We start from the raw sequence: 19,169 nt of genomic DNA, 5'->3' as shown, positions 1-19,169 counted from the left end.
AGGAAACTGCTAGCATCACCACGCGCACCATTCTCGCTCAATGAAAGGGCTCGTGCCGAGAAGGGTGGAAATGATTCTTGAATCCCTCCGAGAAGGGCAGACACGATCATCCAAAGAGAGGTATAAAGGGAAAACATATCTAAGGGAATAGGTACACAAAATCTCTCACTCGAAACCCACTTACACTACTTAGACCCAGATTCCTAGCCTGACTTTGGCATCGGAGTATCCCTCTGGCTCTAACCAAGGTCTCCTTTGCTTTCATCCTGTGCAGGCTTACAAGGCTCGGTGCGAGTGCTTAGAGCTTGGAGAGGGTGGGCCAGACTTTTGTATCAACACCGATCATACTCACTTCTACATAGATAAAGGTGAGTAACAACCATATATTAAATTAAGAAAAAAAATGAAAGGAATATCTTATCGTAGTAATCGTACTTATTTCCCTGGTTATGCTTTTGAGTCACTCTAAACCTATTGGACGATTCTGTAGTGGCTGAGTTCACGGATTTTATGTAGCAGCCACGTATGCATGTCGCGCATGCATCCTACACTGAAATGTCAAGATTTCTTCGTATGAAATGACATTTTACCTATTTTTTCAATCTAACAATTGAGGCATGGATCATGTTGGATTTTGGGAATAGGCGTATACATGAAGCTACATCTATGCATATTGGACTTCACTCCCTCGTCACGGTGGGCCCACACGGCTCAACCGTATGGTAATTAGCATATGGGGAATGTATGTGATTATTCCTTACCGAGATATTTGTACCGTGGAATTTTAGCAAATAGGGCTGTCAAGGGTGGGCCTATGTTAACATGGGTCCATAATTTCAACCGATTGGATTAGGCCGTCTGGTCCAGTTCATTAGCCTGCATGTTTGAACGGCAGAGCATTATGCGATATATGGCTCCCACGTATTTGTATTAGGTTCTAATTTTGGGTAGGAAAGGACGGACGCGGATCATGTTGAGTAGCGAGAGTCGCTACTGAAGTGACGTCACCAAGTTCTGTGAGCCCTACTATGATGAATGTTTTGTATCCACACCGTCTATCCATTTGTAGAGATCATATTAAGGCATGATCCAAAGAATGAGTTAGATACAAAGCTCAAGTGGATCCCACCACAGAAAACAGTGGGGACAGTGACGCGCACCATTAAAAACTTCAAGGGATACAAAAGTTTTCAATCAAGCTGATATTCGTGTTTTATTTTCTTTCATGTGTGATTTAACACATGAACATGTTGGATCTCAAATAAACAACATGGTCGACCTTAGGAAGGTTTCAACGGTGGACGGCACTCTCCCCACTGTTTTCTGTGGTGAGGTCCACTTCATCTTTGTATCTGCCTCGTTCTTTGGATCATGACCTAAAATGAGCACTCCAAATGGATAGACGGTGTGGATACAAAACTTGGTGATGTCACTTCAGTTGGGAGTCTCGCTACTCAACCTGTCAGTGACTAATCCGCGCCTGGAAAGGACTAAGGTTTGGTAATCCAAGTCATCTTTTTGTTGTGTCTTCGCTGGAATGGGCAATGTCTTAAAGATTTCCTAGATAGGATAATCTTAACCGTTGGATCTGTATCTGCCTAAGACACACCAGCTTAAAAAAGGTTTAAACGTTCTTAGCTGCAATCGTCCAGTCTGGGTGACTTTTGAGAATATGTCATCAAAGGTAGGACAAGATAAACTGGTGGTCTGAATTAGCGAACCATGGGTCCCGTCAGAATTGGGAACCAGGGCATATGGTGTAAAGATCATGCCTCTTCAAAGCTTCCCAGGCTTTCAGTTCTGTCAACTAAGGCCCATGGTTCTGTAATCGAGACCTTATGTCTTCACGTCCCACTGTATATCTTTCAGATTAGAAGATCCTGTCACCTCCTATCAATCTCGGGTGTTTTCAGTTGAGGGAAATGATTAGTATTGTTGTATCAGTTCATATAAATTATTAATATGAAATATATGTATATACTAATTAAGATTAATTAGAATGATCTAGAATTTAATAAAAAATAATGCCCCTGCATCAATGAATAAGTAAATAGATTAGAGATACAGTGACAATGAACTTAGTGAAGGGGCGAATCCATGTCGCTTTCTTAAAGATTATCTGCACCCGTTTCTCAACATAGATGATTGATCCAGATGTCCTATAAAGAAAAGTCTTTGAAATATAACCATCAATTGATAAGGAACGGCCAACTCAAACAACGAGTGATTGATGCTGACAATATCTCAATTTTAAATTGAAAAAAAAAAAAAATTAAAGATTTTTATGAGAAAAATAAAGAAATTTTGTAAATGGAGATTGTACTACATCGGAATGAATTTAGGTTTTTTCTGAAACTTTTTATTTATAGTAAAATATAGGGCTTACTTGGTGGACACCTAGCGATACCTGATGCCGAGGAGTGTATCATGTAGACAAGCCCAAACTAAAGTCTGAGCCGATACGACACAGTAGGTGCATGCGTGTGGTACGTGACATAGTATACTCAATAGCTCAACACAAGCTTCCCACATGTTCCCATATACAAATGAGAAAAAGTTCTCATTTCCTCTAATCTAGGAACTATTCCCACAAGCAAAAGCAAAAGAAAGTTTAAAGCACTTTTCCTCATCATCTCTTTATTTTTTTAAAAACATACGTAACTAAACCAACAATTCTCCATTTTTTTTTTTTTTATAACCAAAAGATATGTAAGCAACCGACCTCACCTGCATAAATAAATGTGTCACATAGACTCAAAGCTCATAAGTAATCCTTTACCATATACTTAGTGAACAAAGCATTTCAAAATTAATTTATTGATCGGTATGATCAGCACTTCACACACATGCTTAATCACTGTTTCTATGATGCATATAAACACAATGTACTTTTGTGATCATGTGCAAATCTCAATTTCAAGAGTGCTCTAGAGAATTAGCCAAATTCTCATATAATACGAGTACACCTTCACACTCATGTGGGTTTATCAAGGACACACTCCATTCCGATGTCCCTGGTAGACTCATTCAAGTGAGTCTTGACTCTAATACTCCCCATTCTAGTGCCCCCATGGTTCTTATTAGTGTAGGCCACATGAGTTATTGATTGGGCTGCATTTTGGGATCTATGCCTAATATGGGATGCACGTCTAATGGATGGGTTGGATGGAAATCACACACCATGGTGGACCTCACACAGCTCCAACTTTAATCCATGTGATCACTCCCCTTCAGTTGAAGATGAACCACTGTCTTGTATCATCTGTACCATCTGTTTCTAGGCTGCAAATCAAATGGTAGAATTGTCACAATAGAAAAATTTTCCAATGTTAATCAGGGCTGGCAATGAATCAGAACCGCTTGTTATTGGGATAGTTTTGGACCAATTTTTGGAACCAATGTGGGCTGGGCCTAGTTTGGATTCCCATGTGCGACAAATGGACGGTTGTTTGACTCTTCTGTTGAAGCACAACCCAAAAAATAGGCCCAAGCTCATCTATGATTCCGCTAAAAATGATGTGAATATACGAACCAGGGACCAGTAAACGGGTCCTCGGGTTGACACAAACCCACAAAACTGGTTTAGTGCAGTCGCTAATAATAATAATCTTTGTTGCTATTTCATTTTGAGGCTGAAAATTGTTAGCAGTCCAATCGCTAATAATATTAATAATCTTTCGTTTTCATGCTGTTTACACCATCTGATCACCAATCCAACGGTTGTGATGATCAGGGTGTGACAATCGAGGCCCAATTGCTGTGCCTCTCATGATCGCATGTTGCTTCTTATGAAAATGGGGTCATGATCTCGGTGCTTGAAAATGGGGTCATTATCTCGGTGCTTGGGGCCACCTACACAGAATCAATAACGTTTGGCCCAGCCAGTGTAGTCTTCCAGCCTAGCCTTTAAACAGATCAAGCCCAAATAGATGATTAGTAACTGGGTCGGGCTCTGGTCAAGCCAGTTGTGCATTGAGTTTGTGGGTCACGCCAGGTTCGGTTCACTAATACATGGGCGACTGTCACGCTCCAAACTTAAAAACCGGGCTTATAAAATTCCAGCAAATCCGATTAGGAAGCGTCAGGTTCTACCCCTCAGCTCCTAAAAGGAAGAATTTTATGGTATAAATTTTGTTTTTCCCTGTATTTTTTAAGAAAGGATTATATAATATAATTAAATAAATCATTTTTCCATCGTACCCAAAAATTTTCAAGTTAAACTCCATGAGCTGCTGGAGTTTTACAATAGTCCCACTAATAAGGTGCTCTGTATAGAGAGTAGGATTAAAATAACGTACGGGTCTCGATCACCGAAAGATGGCCCAACTAATCAAATTTCGCCGCGTCATTTAGTAGGAAATATGCCTCCAACAGGAACTTTCTAAAATCCTCTCGAAGCTTCAAGACCCGTCTCCTTTATCTGGACACTTCCTCCCCTCTCTATATCAAGACCTGATCACTTTACTTCGTAAACCATCGGAAGGAATTTCCAAATCGCAATCTCTCATATATCTCCTAAAAACCCATCAAAGCAAAGAAATCCCAACCTCTACAAATCCCATTAGACAAACTTTCCAACTACCAAGATGTCGATCGTCCCCAGCGTCTTTGGCCGCCGAACCAACATCTTCGATCCCTTCTCCCTCGACGTATGGGACCCATTTCAAGGCTTCCCCTTCGACTCATCTCTCTTCCCATCTCGCTCCGATTTCGCCAGAGAAACTTCCCAATTCGCAAACACGCAGATAGATTGGAAGGAGACTCCCGAAGCGCACGTCTTCAAAGCGGATCTGCCTGGCATTAAAAAGGAGGAGGTGAAGGTGGAGGTTGAAGAAGGGAGAGTGCTCCAGATCTGCGGCGAGAGAAGCAAGGAGAAGGAGGAGAAGAACGACACGTGGCACCGCGTTGAGAGGTCAAGCGGCAAGTTCCTTAGGCGATTCAGGTTGCCGGAGAACGCGAAGGTGGAGGAAGTGAAGGCAGCAATGGAGAACGGAGTCCTGACTGTAACGGTTCCGAAAGTGGAGGTGAAGAAGCCCGATGTGAAGGCCATTGAAATCTCTGGCTGAGAAAGGTGAAGGGCAGAATAGTAAATAGCTTATAGTCCTTGGGGTATAGTTCTGGTGTTGCTTGCTTGTTATGTGTGGTCATGGTGTTGCTTGTTATTAGAGTAGTTCTGCGGACTACCTTTCATCAGCTAGTATGCATGTAATTCTGGTCTTTTCTGTTTAATATAGTTTTCTTTTGCACAGTTAAGAGAAACGTGGGAACTAGTGTAATCAGGACCGTTAATCTCGTCGTCCCCACCATGGATGGCAAAAGGTTCATAAATCTGTATGTGGATCGGACAATCCTTGCAATCTAATCAGAACAATGGTAGGAATCAATAGCGGCTGTGGTCTACGAGAGGATTGGTGTCGTGTATGATAGGCGTGATTTCGAAAATGGGCCATCCATGAAAGAACCCCACAAGATGGACAGACTTGATTGGTACATCACCACTCATTGTTCTACCCGCAAGATGGACAGGCCCGTGCCCGCCAACAGAAGTCGTAGGCCGTATTTTCGCCATTTCGGGGCCTAGGCTCATTAGAAACTTTGGGGCCCATCACTAATATTCCAGTATATAACAAATGGTCTGGATCGGTGGACATGTTTCGTAATCCAATAATCCAAGTGTGGTATGCGTGAATGAGTGCTGATCGTCTACGGTGTATGTTACGCTGTTGAAAAACCATCCTATCCTATTTGCTTGCAATCCAGGTTTCCTTTAAATAAGGGTGGTCATGGGTCAGGTTGGCCAGTGGGCCACGCGTGTAGGGCTTTCAATGGGTTGGATTTTGTTGATGCGGAAATTTCGCTCACCCTCACCTCACCTTCACCGAGTTCCGAGCACTCCCACCGAGCCGGGTGAGAAAAATTGCGTACCTGTCTCTGCAAATGAGTTTTCTATTTATATCATTTGCTTGAATGTGTCCGACATTCTCGGCATGATCTCAGCCACTATGCGGGAGTTAAGCAACTGAATGCGTCAGCGGTTATCCTGAGATCGTGCGCAGGATGTTGTTCTTCAGTGCGTTACTAGATCTAATTCCTGGGCGTGAGCGTGATTATAGGTCCAACCTTACTAGGAACGATCTGAGCCCATGTGTAGGCTGAGCCCGGATGGGCCCAACTCCGAACTATACCCGTTGGGTCCGTGGAGAGTTCTTTTGGTGCTATACTTCCAAGAGTTGGGAACACCGACGATGCCGTGAGGTTGCCAGCTGAGCAGGACCATTTTTCCCACAACAGATTTCATCCAGGTTCATGTGATGTACCTAGCTATAAAGAAATAATCGGCCTGGCCTAGCAAGCGTCTAGGCTGGGTCGAATTAGCTTTAAGAGTATTTAATACATATAAATAAAATTGCCTAAGCCATGCTCGTTTGTTCACGATGGAGATGGATCACTAACACCGTCTGATCATTTTCCTCCATCAGGGTGCGCCCGCTGGCACATTGATCTAATGTTCTCGACTAATTTCTCAAAACTCATGTAGGATGACCCACCTTGGCTCACACTTCTCTTCGCTAGATCAGCAAACCTAGCCGTCGATTTCACTAACTCTTCCCTCTTACCTTCCATCAACTCCCTGATCATCATCTCAACCGTTCTTCTATCGCATCGATCTTTCATGTCCAAGCCAACCTTCCATACCTCCTCAACATACCGACTATTTGTCTGCTGGTCCACGAAGAAGGGCCAACAAATCATCGGTACTCCCGCGGACACGCTCTCCAATGTCGAATTCCACCCACAGTGAGTCAAGAACCCGCCAACCGCCGAGTGGGCCAGCACATCCACTTGTGGGGCCCACCCTACAAGACGCCCCCTCTCGTCTGTTGCTTCCCTCAGCTCGGCTGGTATCTGACCCATTCTATCAACGACGTCCGGGCGCATGACCCACAAGAAGCGGGTCTGACTGTTGACCACACCGTGCCAGAATTCCAGCAACTGTTCCTGAGTCGCGACCGCGGCACTGCCGAAGCTGATGTAGAGGACGGATTTGTCTGGCTGGGAATTGAGCCACGTCAGGCAGGTCCTGTCCTCCGTCCGGAGGCTAATGGAAGTAGGGGTGAAGTCGTTTGACTCGGTGAGTCGACACTTGAGGAGGGCGTCCAGGGGTCCAATGGCATACGTTGTGGGGCAGTGGGCACGGATATGGGACAGGATGGGACCGTCGAGGTCTTCGAAGGTGTTGAGAATGACGCACGAGGCTCGAGTCGCGTCTTGAGCTTCGGTCAAGATGAATTGGAGATTGAGGTCACTGAGTTCCTTGACTCGGAAGAGACTGGGTAGGTCTCGACGTCTGAGGAAGGCTTCCATTCCCGGCACGCCTATTATTAGACGATCCATGTCATCTGACACACAAGGAAACTATTTTTAGAATGTATATTGTCTAACAAGGAAACTATTTTTGGAATGTATATTGTCTAAAGAACCGCCCGCCAGCTAACTTGCGTACGCAGACGACTGCATGCGGTGCTACGTTGGGGAAGAACGTGCATGAAATCCACCCCATCCATCATCTGGTCAGCCCCATGCTCACCCTATAATCCCAAAAACAGGTATGCCACGGAAGAGTTGAGATGGGGACGCTCACCATTAGTTATGTTGGGTCCACCATAGTTTAACTATCACATGAAATCCATTTACATGACGTGTATCACCGGGGTGCTTCGGTGGATCCCTGACGTGTGTTCCTTACATCGACGTGGCCCATCCGTTTTGACAGATCAATTTAGAGCATGAGAATAAAAATGAATCAGATCCAAATCTTAGGTGGACCACATCATGGGAAAAGGTAGTGATTGAATACCCAAGACTAAGAACTTATCGGGGGCTACCGAAATGTTTATTTGCCATCCAACCCGCTGATAAGGTCTGGACGAAGGAACCACGCAAATATCAGCTTAATCCAAAACTTTTGTGGCCCACATGAAGTTTTGAACAGTCAATCATGACTGTTTCATGTGGTGGTGTGGTTTACCTGAGATTGGGATCATGAGATTTGGATCTGCTTTATTGTTTGGATCATGCCCTACAATAATTGGACAAACGCAGGAAGGGCGTTGATGTAAGGCATAAGCATCATGGCAGGCCCATAATCAAGGATCCATCCAAGCCACGTCAGTCTCACCGTGAGGAAGGGTGGAGCGTGAGGCAACCCAACGTGGTGTGGCACTTACCGTTGGGCCTACTTTGATGTATGCATTGTGAATCCGGATCCTTTCCTTGCCATAAGCAGAAAAATTCCCTTTCCTTCATCGTGATTGCGTGCTGAGGATTCAGATTCATGCATTGCATACACGAGTGATGCATCCGTCTTTCGAGCTCATTTTAAGGCATCAATTCAAAAATAAAAAATATCCAAATCTAGGGTAAATCACACTGCAGGATGTGGCAATTGACTATTATACAATTTTTACATTAAGCTAATATGTTTTTTTTTTTTCCCCCTTTTCCCTTAATTCATGTCTAGGTCACTTTATTAACAGTTTACACTGCAGGATGTGGCAATTGACTATTATACAAATTTTACATTAAGCTAATATGTTTTTTTTTTTTTCCTTTTCCCTTCATTCATGTCTATGTGACTTTCACAGTTTAGATGGCAAACAAATATTAAAGTGGGCTGGGATTTTTTAATGGTGGGCGTTCAATCACCACTATTTCCTATGGTACGGTTTAACTGATTTTTTAATGGGGCCACGGAAGTTTTTAATGATGGGTATACAATCACCGAGGTGTGGTCCACCTGGGGTTAAATCGGCCTCTTTTTTCTTTTCTTTTTTTAATTTAATCATGCCCTATAATGAACTGGTAAAATGGATGGTCAGAATTGACATATTATGATGGGGCCCACAACATCGACCGCTACCTGAGGGTTCGCTAGCGAACCGATGACTACTCGAACTGTGAATCGCTTTCATACTTAGATGAAGTCAAAACATGCCTCCCCATCACGAAGTTGCACTTACCGTGGACCCACCTTGATATATCTATTTTGTATCCATGACGTCCATCCATTTTTTCAGATCATTTGAAGGCATGATCCCACAAATGAAGAAGATCCAAATTTAAGGTGGACCATACTCCAGGAAATAGTAGTGATCTCCACCATTAAAAAACTTCTTAGGACGCACCTTAATGTTTCCCTGGCGATTATTTTCCATACAATCAGTTGATAGAGTCACATAAGCCCGGACAAAGGAGAATAACAAATATCAGCTTGATCCAAAACTTTTGTAGCCCATTAGCAGTCTGTTAGAATATTGTGTGATCTTGTTACCATACTTTGTGTGATCTTGTTATATTAGATTGTAAATCTCGAGCTATGTAATATCCTATATTTAGCACCTAGAATCTTTCTTACAACTATGCATATTTACTATCAATAGGTTGTAATCATACTATAAAGAAGGTGTTCTTCCTCCAATACAATATACATTGAAATACAGAATTTCTACGACAATCTCTCTCTCTCTCTCTCTTTATTTCTTCATGGTATCAAAGCCACACTCTTGTGGCCTATAATTTTTTATTTTTTTTTATAGCGGTTGTTTGGAGTTCTTTTTCGTCATCTTCAATATGTCTCTATCTGCCTTAAGTCTTAATTCAATTGTCCGTCCCATTGATCTTATATTGGATGGATTCAATTATAGTCTGTGGGCTTAGAATATGAAAATCTTTTTAAAAGGACGTCAGCTATGGCGTTATGTGACTAGAGCAGTCCCTTAACTTACACCGAGAGACGGTGAGAAAGACGATGCCTTTGCATCTCATCTGGAAGAGTGGGACAGTATTCACTACAAAATTCTGTCTTGGTTTATCAACACTTCCGTTCCATCCATCAATAGTCTTCTTCCACGACTTGGGAATGCTAAAGTTGCTTGGGACTTTCTGGCAAAAAGATACAACTGCACCTATGATGCTTCATTGGAGTTTCAACTGGAAGCTAAACTTTATCAGATGCGTCAAAATCGAGGTCAGTCTATTGCTGATTTTTATTCTCAAACTAATCATCTTTGGGAACAATTCTGCCGCAGACCCTAAGTTGGAATATTCTAAAGACATTCAAACGTTTGTCACTTGGCTTGATCGACAGAAGTTTATGCACTTTATGATGGCTCTTCAAGATGATTTTGAATCTACTCGAGCTTCTCTTCTTCACCATCAGCCACTTCCAACATTGGATGCTGCAGTTGCTGAACTCATCTCTGAAGAAACTCGACGTTCCACTATGCAGATGCAATCTTCTGACATGGTTATGGCCACCGCTTCTCATGGTGCTTCTCAGTCTTCTGCTGGACGTTCTTCCTCTCAATCCACCTCCAAGCCTAGTTTTTGCAAATGGTGTAAACGAACTGGTCATAGCATCGATGAATGCCACAAGTTTCAGTATTCTAAACAGAAAAGAGCTTCCCAACAGATAGTTGCGATTGCTTCATCTGATTCTCCTGTACTTGAGACTCCACCTCAGTCCACTTCTCTTACTGCAACTGACGTAAAGGACTCAATTCACCAGGTTTTATCCCAATCTTCAACTGTCATGTCCGACACCCCAGGTAAATCCCAGTGATTTATAGACTCTGCCTGTTGTAATCACATGACATCTGATTCCACCATCTTCTCCCATAAAACAACTATCTCTCCCAATCCTATCATATATACTGCCAATGGTTCTCATATGTCTGTTAGTCATATAGGGTCTATTTCTACCTCTAATTTATCTGTTGGTGATACTTACCTTGTTCCTAAGTTATCTTTAAACCTTCTTTCCATTGGACAACTCTGTGAGTTAGGTCTTGAACTGAAATTCTCTAACAAGGGTGTTGATGTACAGGATTCACAGACGGGTCAACTACTTAGGACAGGCCGTAAAGTTAGACGTCTTTTTGAGCTCTCATATCTGCAGCTTCTTTCTTCAACAACCACTTCCATGGCTGTTGTCACCGTCACTTCCAGTTTATGGCATGCCCGATTGGGTCATGCCTCGCTTCCACGTGTCTAGTTCTTGGCCTCTCAGGGTCATCTAGGATCAGTTAATTTTCAGTCATTTGATTGTATTTCATGTCATCTTGGAAAACAGACACATTTGTCTTTTAATAAAAGTGAATCTTTTTCTTCTGCACCTTTTGACTTGGTCCATTCTGATATTTGGGGTCCCGCCCCGATTTCGACTGAGGGGGGATCTCGATATTTTGTTATCTTTGTAGATGATTATAGTCGTTATACTTGGATTTATCTTTTACGACATCGGTCTGAACTCACAAATGTTTATCATAATTTTCACAAAATGGTACATATTTAATTTTCTTGTACCGTTAAAACTTTTCGTTCAGATAATGCTATGGAATACAAAGATAAATCTTTTCTTCCCCTTTTTCAACAAAATGGAACAGTCTCTCTTCATTCTTGTTGATACACTTCTCAACAGAATGGTCGAGCAGAACGTAAACATCGTCATATTCTATATACGGTAAGAGCACTTCTCATCTCTGCTTCTCTTCCAGAACGCTTTTGGGGTGAAGCTGCTCTCACTGTTGTCTACACTATCAATCGTGTTCCCTCACCTATCATCCACAATAAAACTCTTTTTGAGCTTCTCCATGGTACAGTCCATAACTATTCCTTACTTCGAGTTTTTGGTTGTGTCCGTTTTGTCACTTTTCCTACACATGAACGCACTAAACTAGAACCACAATCCAGACTATGTTGCCTTCTTGGTTATGGTCTCACTCAGAAAGGTTATCGTTGCTATGATCCCTTAGCCAAACATCTTCATATTTCTCATCATGTGGAGTTTTGGGAGCATAAGATGTTTACGAGTCTTTCTCCTTTTCCACAGTCCTCTTCCAGTTATGCTCCTATTTTTACTGATCCATCTATTGCTTTAGTACCTCACCCCTCTGCAGAGATGTTAAGCTCCTCAGACGTTCATTCTACGGCTGCTCCTGATCCAACTGACACGTCTGCTGATCCTCCTGCTACATCAACTGCCTCTGAGTCTGTCCAGGTACCTGCACTTCGTCACTCCACTAGAGTAAGAGCCCCTCCTTCTCATCTTCAAGACTATCATTATTTTTATGCCCTTGCCACTCTTCACAAACCACATACTTATCGTGAGGCTAGTACTGATCCTCTTTGGCAAAAAGCTATGTCTGATGAACTAGATGCCCTTACCAAAACTCATACTTGGGACCTAGTGGATTTTCCTTTTGGAAAGTCTGTAATTGGTTGTAAGTGGGTTTACAAAATCAAGACTCGGGCAGATGGATCAGTGAAACGATACAAAGCTCGCCTTGTTGCGAAGGGTTTCTCTTAGGAGTATGGTATTAACTATGAGGAGACTTTTGCTCCTGCTGCTCGACTTACCTCTGTTAGATCTTTGCTTGCAGTAGCTGTTGTGCGTCATTGAGAACTTTTTCAGATGGATGTCAAAAATGCCTTCTTGAATGACGATCTTGTTGAGGAAGTTTATATGCATCCTCCACCTGGCTATGATCATCCTCCTTACAAAGTCTGCCGTTTTCGTCATGCTCTTTATGGTCTCAAACAGGCCCCTCGAGCCTGGTTTGCCAAATTTAGTTTTGTTGTTGCTCAACAAGGATTTGTCCCTAGTGCATATGACTCTGCACTGTTTCTGCGGACTACTGGTGCTGGTACTATTCTTATCCTTATTTATGTTGATGACATGATCATTACAGGAAATGATCTCTCTGGTATTCGAGATCTTCAACACTTTCTGAGTCGAAATTTTGAGATGAAGGACTTAGGGCAGCTTAACTACTTCCTTGGTCTTGAGGTGACTTCCGATTCAAATGGTTATTGTCTATCTCAGGCTAAGTATGCTTCTGACTTGCTTTCCAAAGCAAGCTTGACTGACAGCAAAACGTGCACTTCTCCTCTTGAATATTATGTTAAGCTTCTCGCTACTGACGGTGAATCTCTTCCAGATACTACTCTGTATAGGCAATTGGTCGGTAGTCTCATCTACCTCACAGTTACTAGCCCAGACATTTCCTACGCTGTTCACTTTGTTAGCCAATTTATAAGTGCACCACGCTCTACTCACTATGCTGTCGTTCTTCGTATCTTGCGCTATGTCAAGGGGACTTTGTTTCATGGTCTTCACTTTTCATCGCACTCATCTATGGAGCTCCGCTCTTATTTTAATGCTGACTGGGCCGGTGATCCTACCGATCGTCGCTCCACTACAAGTTATTGTTTCTTACTTAGTACTTCTCTCATTGCTTGGCGCAGCAAGAAACAGACTGTTGTTGCCTGATCCAGTACTGAGGCTGAGTACCGTGCACTTGCCGATACTACAGTTGAACTTTTGTGGCTACGATGGCTTTTGACAGACATGGGTGTTTCTCAGTCCACTAGTTCCCCTCTTTATTGTGATAATCGGAGCGTCATTCAGATTGCTCACAATGATATTTTTCATGAGCGGACCAAGCATATCGAGATTGACTGTCACTTCATTCGGCATCACCTCAAGCAGGGTACACTACATCTTCGATCCATCTCCTCTGAGGATCAACTTGCCGATATTTTCACGAAGTCTCATTCTCCTGGTCGACTTCGTGATTTTGTTTCCAAACTCAAGTTGATTTCATCATCTCGAGTTTGAGGGGGGATGTTAGAATATCGTGTGATCTTGTTACCATACTTTGTGTGATCTTGTTATATTCGATTGTAAATCTCCAGCTATGTAATATTCTCTCTAGCTATGTAATATCCTATATTTAGCACCTAGGATCTTTCTTACAACTATGCATATTTATTATCAATAGGTTGTAATCATACTATAAAGAGGGTATTCTTCCTCCAATACAATATACATTGAAATACAGAATTTCTACGGCAATCTCTCTCTCTTTATTTCTTCATAGTCGATCACTGCTGTTTCCTATAGTATGGTCCACCTGATAGTAGTCAATCACCTGAAAAAAATATGGATGGCAGAGATATAAAATAGATACATCAAGGTGGTCCCCAGCAAGGGCCCCACCGTCATGGGTGAGTGCGGGGTCTCACCTAATCCACTCCCCTTACAATATGTGGGCGTCCCTTCCGACTCGGCAAGGAATCTTTGGGATGGGATGCCCGCTGTTAGCTGTGGATGGGCCTCTGCTCTATATATGGCATCCAAATCTATTCTCTTGTCACAAAAACAAAGATACTCTTTAGTGTCCAAATATAAAAATATTTCAAAACTCAGGTGGACTACACTAGCTGAATGCGGTGAAGCTTTTAGAGTTTTTTTTTTTTAATCAGTGTGATGTCGATCTCATCCATGTAAAGTAGTCTATCCAGGTCACGACGCCTATGATTACGCGCATGCATTTTTTTAAAACGAATTATGGAATGGGATTTTCCCACCGTAAATCTCACCTCTTAGCCACTGGTTATTCTGAATGCTCCCAAACTTTATTTTCCATAACTAAACCCCTACTGTACAGGTTGACAAAAATACCCTTGTCTCGTCCAAGGTGGCACCGTGGAATATTACGATGCCACCGTATAATTGTCATGATTTTGTCAAAATTTCTGACGGTGGCATCGTGATATCCACAGTGGCATCGTGAGTATTATTTTTCTTTCAATCATGTCTGTTATGGGTAATAATGGATTGACTAGATATAAGAGACAAATGAGCTGAACAAACAGACTTGATGACTATGGATTGCTTCTACCTCGGCTTCGACCATATACCTTAGACTCGAAGGTTGGCATCGGATACTGAACTCAGCCTCGGGTACCAACTTCAACCTCGGATATCAATCACTAGGAATAAAAATACATTTACAATATATTAAGATAATATCTCCCCAGAATTCTCACCGAAGATTTCAGGACGATAAGGGCGACGTATCAGAAAGGAGATCCCTTCTATAATACGCATCTACCAAGTAAAGAAATTACCATCTACGTAACTAGCACCAAGCAACTATAAATAAGAATACCGACTATGATAAAAGGTACACCTAAAGAGAAGGCAATCTTTTAAGAGGGGATCCAATGCATACCAGAGCAATTGAATGATAATCATAAATGCAAGAGATGCCAAAGAGAAGGTGAGTAGTCCCATGTTAAGCAAACTTCAAATTAAATTGAGCGAGCCTAAAATGAAATTGAGCAAGCTTCAAATGAAATTGAGCGAGCCTAACATGGAATTGTGTGAGCTTCAAATGAAATTGAGTGAGCCTAATACGAAATTGAGCAAGCCTAACATGAAATTGAGTGAGCTTCACATGAAATTGAGCGAGCTTCAAGTGAAATTGACCGAGCTTCACATGAAATTGGGCGTGCCTAACATGAAATTGAGCGAGCTTCACAGGAAACAATAGAGATAATGATTTCCACCGTTGAAACCTTGTTAGGCCCCACGGTGATGTTTTATTTGTCATCTAGCCTATTCATAGGATGATGTAGACTTGGATGAATGGAAAACAGAAATACAAGCTTGATCCAAAACATCTATGGCCCATAAGAATTTTTTTTTTGGTTTAAGGTTTAGACCAATTTGTTCAAATATATCTGCAGTGCGTGCTTTCTTCGATGGAGGCACTTTCATCATTTCTTGACAAACTAAAACGAAGACAAAGAAGTAACGGTTTGGTGGAAGGGTATTCTTATACGAAGAAGAGAGAAGATTTCAGAAAATGGATTTTAGGTAGATGGGTATTATTGTATGAAGAGGATAGAAGATTCTAAAAAATGAATTTTAGGTAGACGGTTATTGCTGTATGAAGAGAAGAAAAGATTCCAGAAAATAAGTTTTTGTATAAAATTGACTTTTGCAGAATAGGAGAGGAGAGAAGATTACAGAAAATGGAATTGTATTGCAGGAGTATTTTCATCCAGAAAAAGGCAATGGTTTAGTCTTGAAAAGTAAAATTCAAGAGCATTCAGAAAAGCCAGTGGGTGAAATGTGAGATTTACATTGGGAAAAATTTCCTATGAAATCCTAAGCGGCAGCCACATGTGGAGCGGACTAGTGTTATCCAACTAATGTGTACGTTCGTGGGTATCAAAGTACGTGTTGTATGTACACAAAGTGCATCCATTTTTTAAGCTCATTTTAAAATGTATTATAAAAATTTAAGTAAACCCAAATTTCAAGTGGACCACACAGTAGGAATACCTACCATTAAAACTTCTTAGGAACCATAGAAGTTCTAGATGAAGTTGATATTAGTGTTTTCCTTCGTTCGAGTTTATGTGAGCTTATCAATTGGTTGGATGGCTAATAATCATCACGGTGCGTCTTAAGAAGTAATAAATGGTGAGCGTTCAATCACCGCTATTTTTTGTGGTGTGGTACACTCAAGATTTGAATTTACTATATTTTAGGGAGCATGCTCAAAATGTTTTAGCAGGCAAAATGGTTGAATGTCATGGATATATAATATATACATCAAAGTGGGCCCACTATCATGAAAACACCCATCAACTTGTTATCAGGTAACACCCCATCACTCCCGTGCACATGGGTTCGGGTTTTCAAGCCCAAAGAGCATACTCTGATTACTGGTAATCTATAGCTCTATTCTTTATGTAACCTAAAAATTGAGGTAGATTAAAATGTCAAATGCACTCCTGCCGGCTATTAGAAAGCTCATGGGGCAACAAAAGTTTTGGATTAATATTGTTGTGGAGAAAACTGAACAGGTACCTAACGTGGGAAGAATAACAATTATCTACAAGTGATATGCCTTTGAGCTGAGGAAGACCCCTCGAGCTAGGGTGACCGAGGCCCAAGCCGAAGGGCTATCGACACAAGAAGAGGAGTTCTTCAGGCTCAGAAACGAGCTGCCAAGCTGAGCCATCAAAGGACGGGAGCTCGGTAGGAGATGACTCGCTCTACCAAGAATGTCTACAACACGTGTAAGGAACCTGTGGGGAAGAGCTTGAGTCTCAAGTTCACAAGTATTTTGAGCTGACTAGGTCAACCACTGCCACAGAGGCGCTACAAGTATTTTAGAGAGAATCTCACTTGTACGCGGAAGAGGAAGATCCAGCATAATCTCAGCCGGAAATCACTCCGAAAAATTCAGGATTGGAATCTCATTGAAACATGGACTTTCCAACGTAGCACGTTAAGAGACGAACCTCGTTAGGAACCCTATACATAGGGCTCCTCTAAACCAGAGAAGGAATGAATAAGGTGATAACTAAACCCTCGTCTACACCGTTGAGATTATCACCTCCAAGTCTAACTTAAGCATCAGAGGGCCCATAACAGGCCACCGACACCCCCTGCTGCTCATGTCTTCTCTAGCTTTTAGAGATTTATCTGTGAGTGTAGTTCTATATTGATCGTATATGTTAACCATAATACAACAACAACAAATCTGAAACTTTGGTTTTCCTTTGTCCAGGCCATTTGGTTGACCTAATCAACAGGTTGTATGGCAAATAAACATTATGGTGGGTCTAGAAGGTTTTTAATAGCGGGCGTTAAATCACCAATATTTCCTGTGGTGCGGTCCACTTTAAATTTAGGTATGCTTACTCATGCCTTAAAATGAGCTGGAAATGTGGATCTACGGTTTGGAATATATATATATATATATATATATATACACACACACACACACACACATCATGGTCGTGTTTGGTGAGAGCAGAGCCGCACCTAATCCCTTCGTGTTTTGGTAATTCCTACCAATTTCGATGGATGATTCCACCAAATCTCTTCCTGATTGTAAGATCCTAGCTACTAACGTCAGGCTAGTTTCCAATCGAGTGTCGATCATTGCTACACTCTTCTCAACCACACATTTCCAGGCCAATAAATGAAACGGTTAGGTAGAATCCTGTGGCATAACCCTACATCCACACCATGCGGAAGAACAACGGCCTGGATTACTATAAATTGTGGGCCCCACTTTTCATACCTGAAAGCTTGAGTATGCTGCTAAAAGAAAGCCTCGGTCCAGGATCGGAGCTCACCTTCTTCAAATGGAATCTCCCCTCCTGCTGCAAGTGCCGGACCGCAGAAAAATGTCCAGAAGCTGCAAGGGCTGGCCGTGCGGAAGATGAAGATCGGGATGCCAACCTCATCTGCGACGTCGATCGCGAACGACAAGAGCCCGTCCGCCACAACACACGTCACCGGGTCGTCAGATCCCAGCCCCCCGCCGGAACCCGCCAGCATCGCCCGGAGGAGCGGCTTCGTTGCCGATCTGAGCGAGACGAAGAGGTCCGTGATCCGATCAATAGGTCGGGGCTGGTCCAGCGGGAGGCCGTCGGAGATTGAACGGAATCGTAAGCCGGGCCGGTCGACCAGGAGGTCAGGGTTTGAGCGGAGAAGACGGTGGTGGGTGTGGTCGGTGTTGAGGAAGGTGACGTGGATGCCAGCTAGGCATAGGAGGTCTGCTAATATGAGCATGGAGTTGATGTGGCCGTGGAGTGGGAAGGGGAAAATGAGCACGTGCGGGGACGCTTTCTCCATTGCTGTTCTACGCTTCATAGACGGCGAGTTTTCTCTCAAGTTCATCGCCTATTTATAGCCCAGAAAGGCGAAGGGCATGTTTGGAAGGAGGGATTAGGTTGGAGTGAACTAGAGTAGGGTGGATCGCACGGCTTTCAATGTCACCGACACATTTGTCTGCGGCTCAGAAGCAATCCCACTGGATTGCTATATTCAGCGGCCCAGGTATCGCCGCGTTTGTACGGACACGCAGGATAGAGGGAGATAATGAACCGTGCTATATTCAGCGGCCTAGGTATTACCGCGCTTGTACGGACACATAGGATAGAAAGAGATAATGAACCATGCGTGGGATGACAAAGAGGTGATAGGATTTCGCAATCTAAAAACCGCGCTGCCCAAAGCAAGACAATAAAAGGTCTGGATGGGATTCCAAAACCCTATAGTTTACCACTGGTTTATATATCCTATTGCATACCTAGCACTCGTGCAGTTGATGCAAAAGCCAACGGCTGATTGTGTATAGTGCATGGCCTGGAAAATTATCTGGACCGGACGGTCAAGGTTTGTCCAACTGATGGTCATCAAAATAGATTAGTAAAGTATAATCGAGACTGTCCATTTTGAACGAATGAGATCAGAAGGTTAAGATTGTTCATTCTTCACCATTTTTAACGGCGGG

The 19,169-nt window shown here is 42.6% G+C and overlaps 2 protein-coding genes across 2 annotated transcripts; one reads left to right on the top strand and one right to left on the bottom strand.

Annotated features, from left to right (window-relative positions):
- The first annotated feature begins 4,464 nt into the window (after positions 1 to 4,464).
- Positions 4,465 to 5,246, top strand: LOC131243890 (17.8 kDa class I heat shock protein-like). The gene has a single exon (XM_058243507.1). The coding sequence runs from the start codon at positions 4,587 to 4,589 to the stop codon at positions 5,064 to 5,066; it is 480 nt and encodes a 159-aa protein (XP_058099490.1). The 5' UTR covers positions 4,465 to 4,586; the 3' UTR covers positions 5,067 to 5,246.
- Positions 5,247 to 6,130: 884 nt separating this feature from the next.
- Positions 6,131 to 18,539, bottom strand: LOC131243889 (7-deoxyloganetic acid glucosyltransferase-like). Its single transcript, XM_058243506.1, has 2 exons — positions 18,007 to 18,539; positions 6,131 to 7,400 (listed from the first exon to the last, which is right to left on the bottom strand). Exons 1-2 carry the CDS (start codon positions 18,524 to 18,526, stop codon positions 6,463 to 6,465), a joined length of 1,458 nt encoding a protein of 485 aa, XP_058099489.1. The 5' UTR covers positions 18,527 to 18,539; the 3' UTR covers positions 6,131 to 6,462.
- Positions 18,540 to 19,169: the final 630 nt, after the last annotated feature.

Source organism: Magnolia sinica, chromosome 4 (genome assembly GCF_029962835.1).
Source record: "Magnolia sinica isolate HGM2019 chromosome 4, MsV1, whole genome shotgun sequence".
Taxonomy (NCBI): Eukaryota; Viridiplantae; Streptophyta; class Magnoliopsida; order Magnoliales; family Magnoliaceae; genus Magnolia; species Magnolia sinica.
Note: the sequence above shows the minus strand (reverse complement) of the source record. Positions and strands in the feature narration are given on the sequence as shown.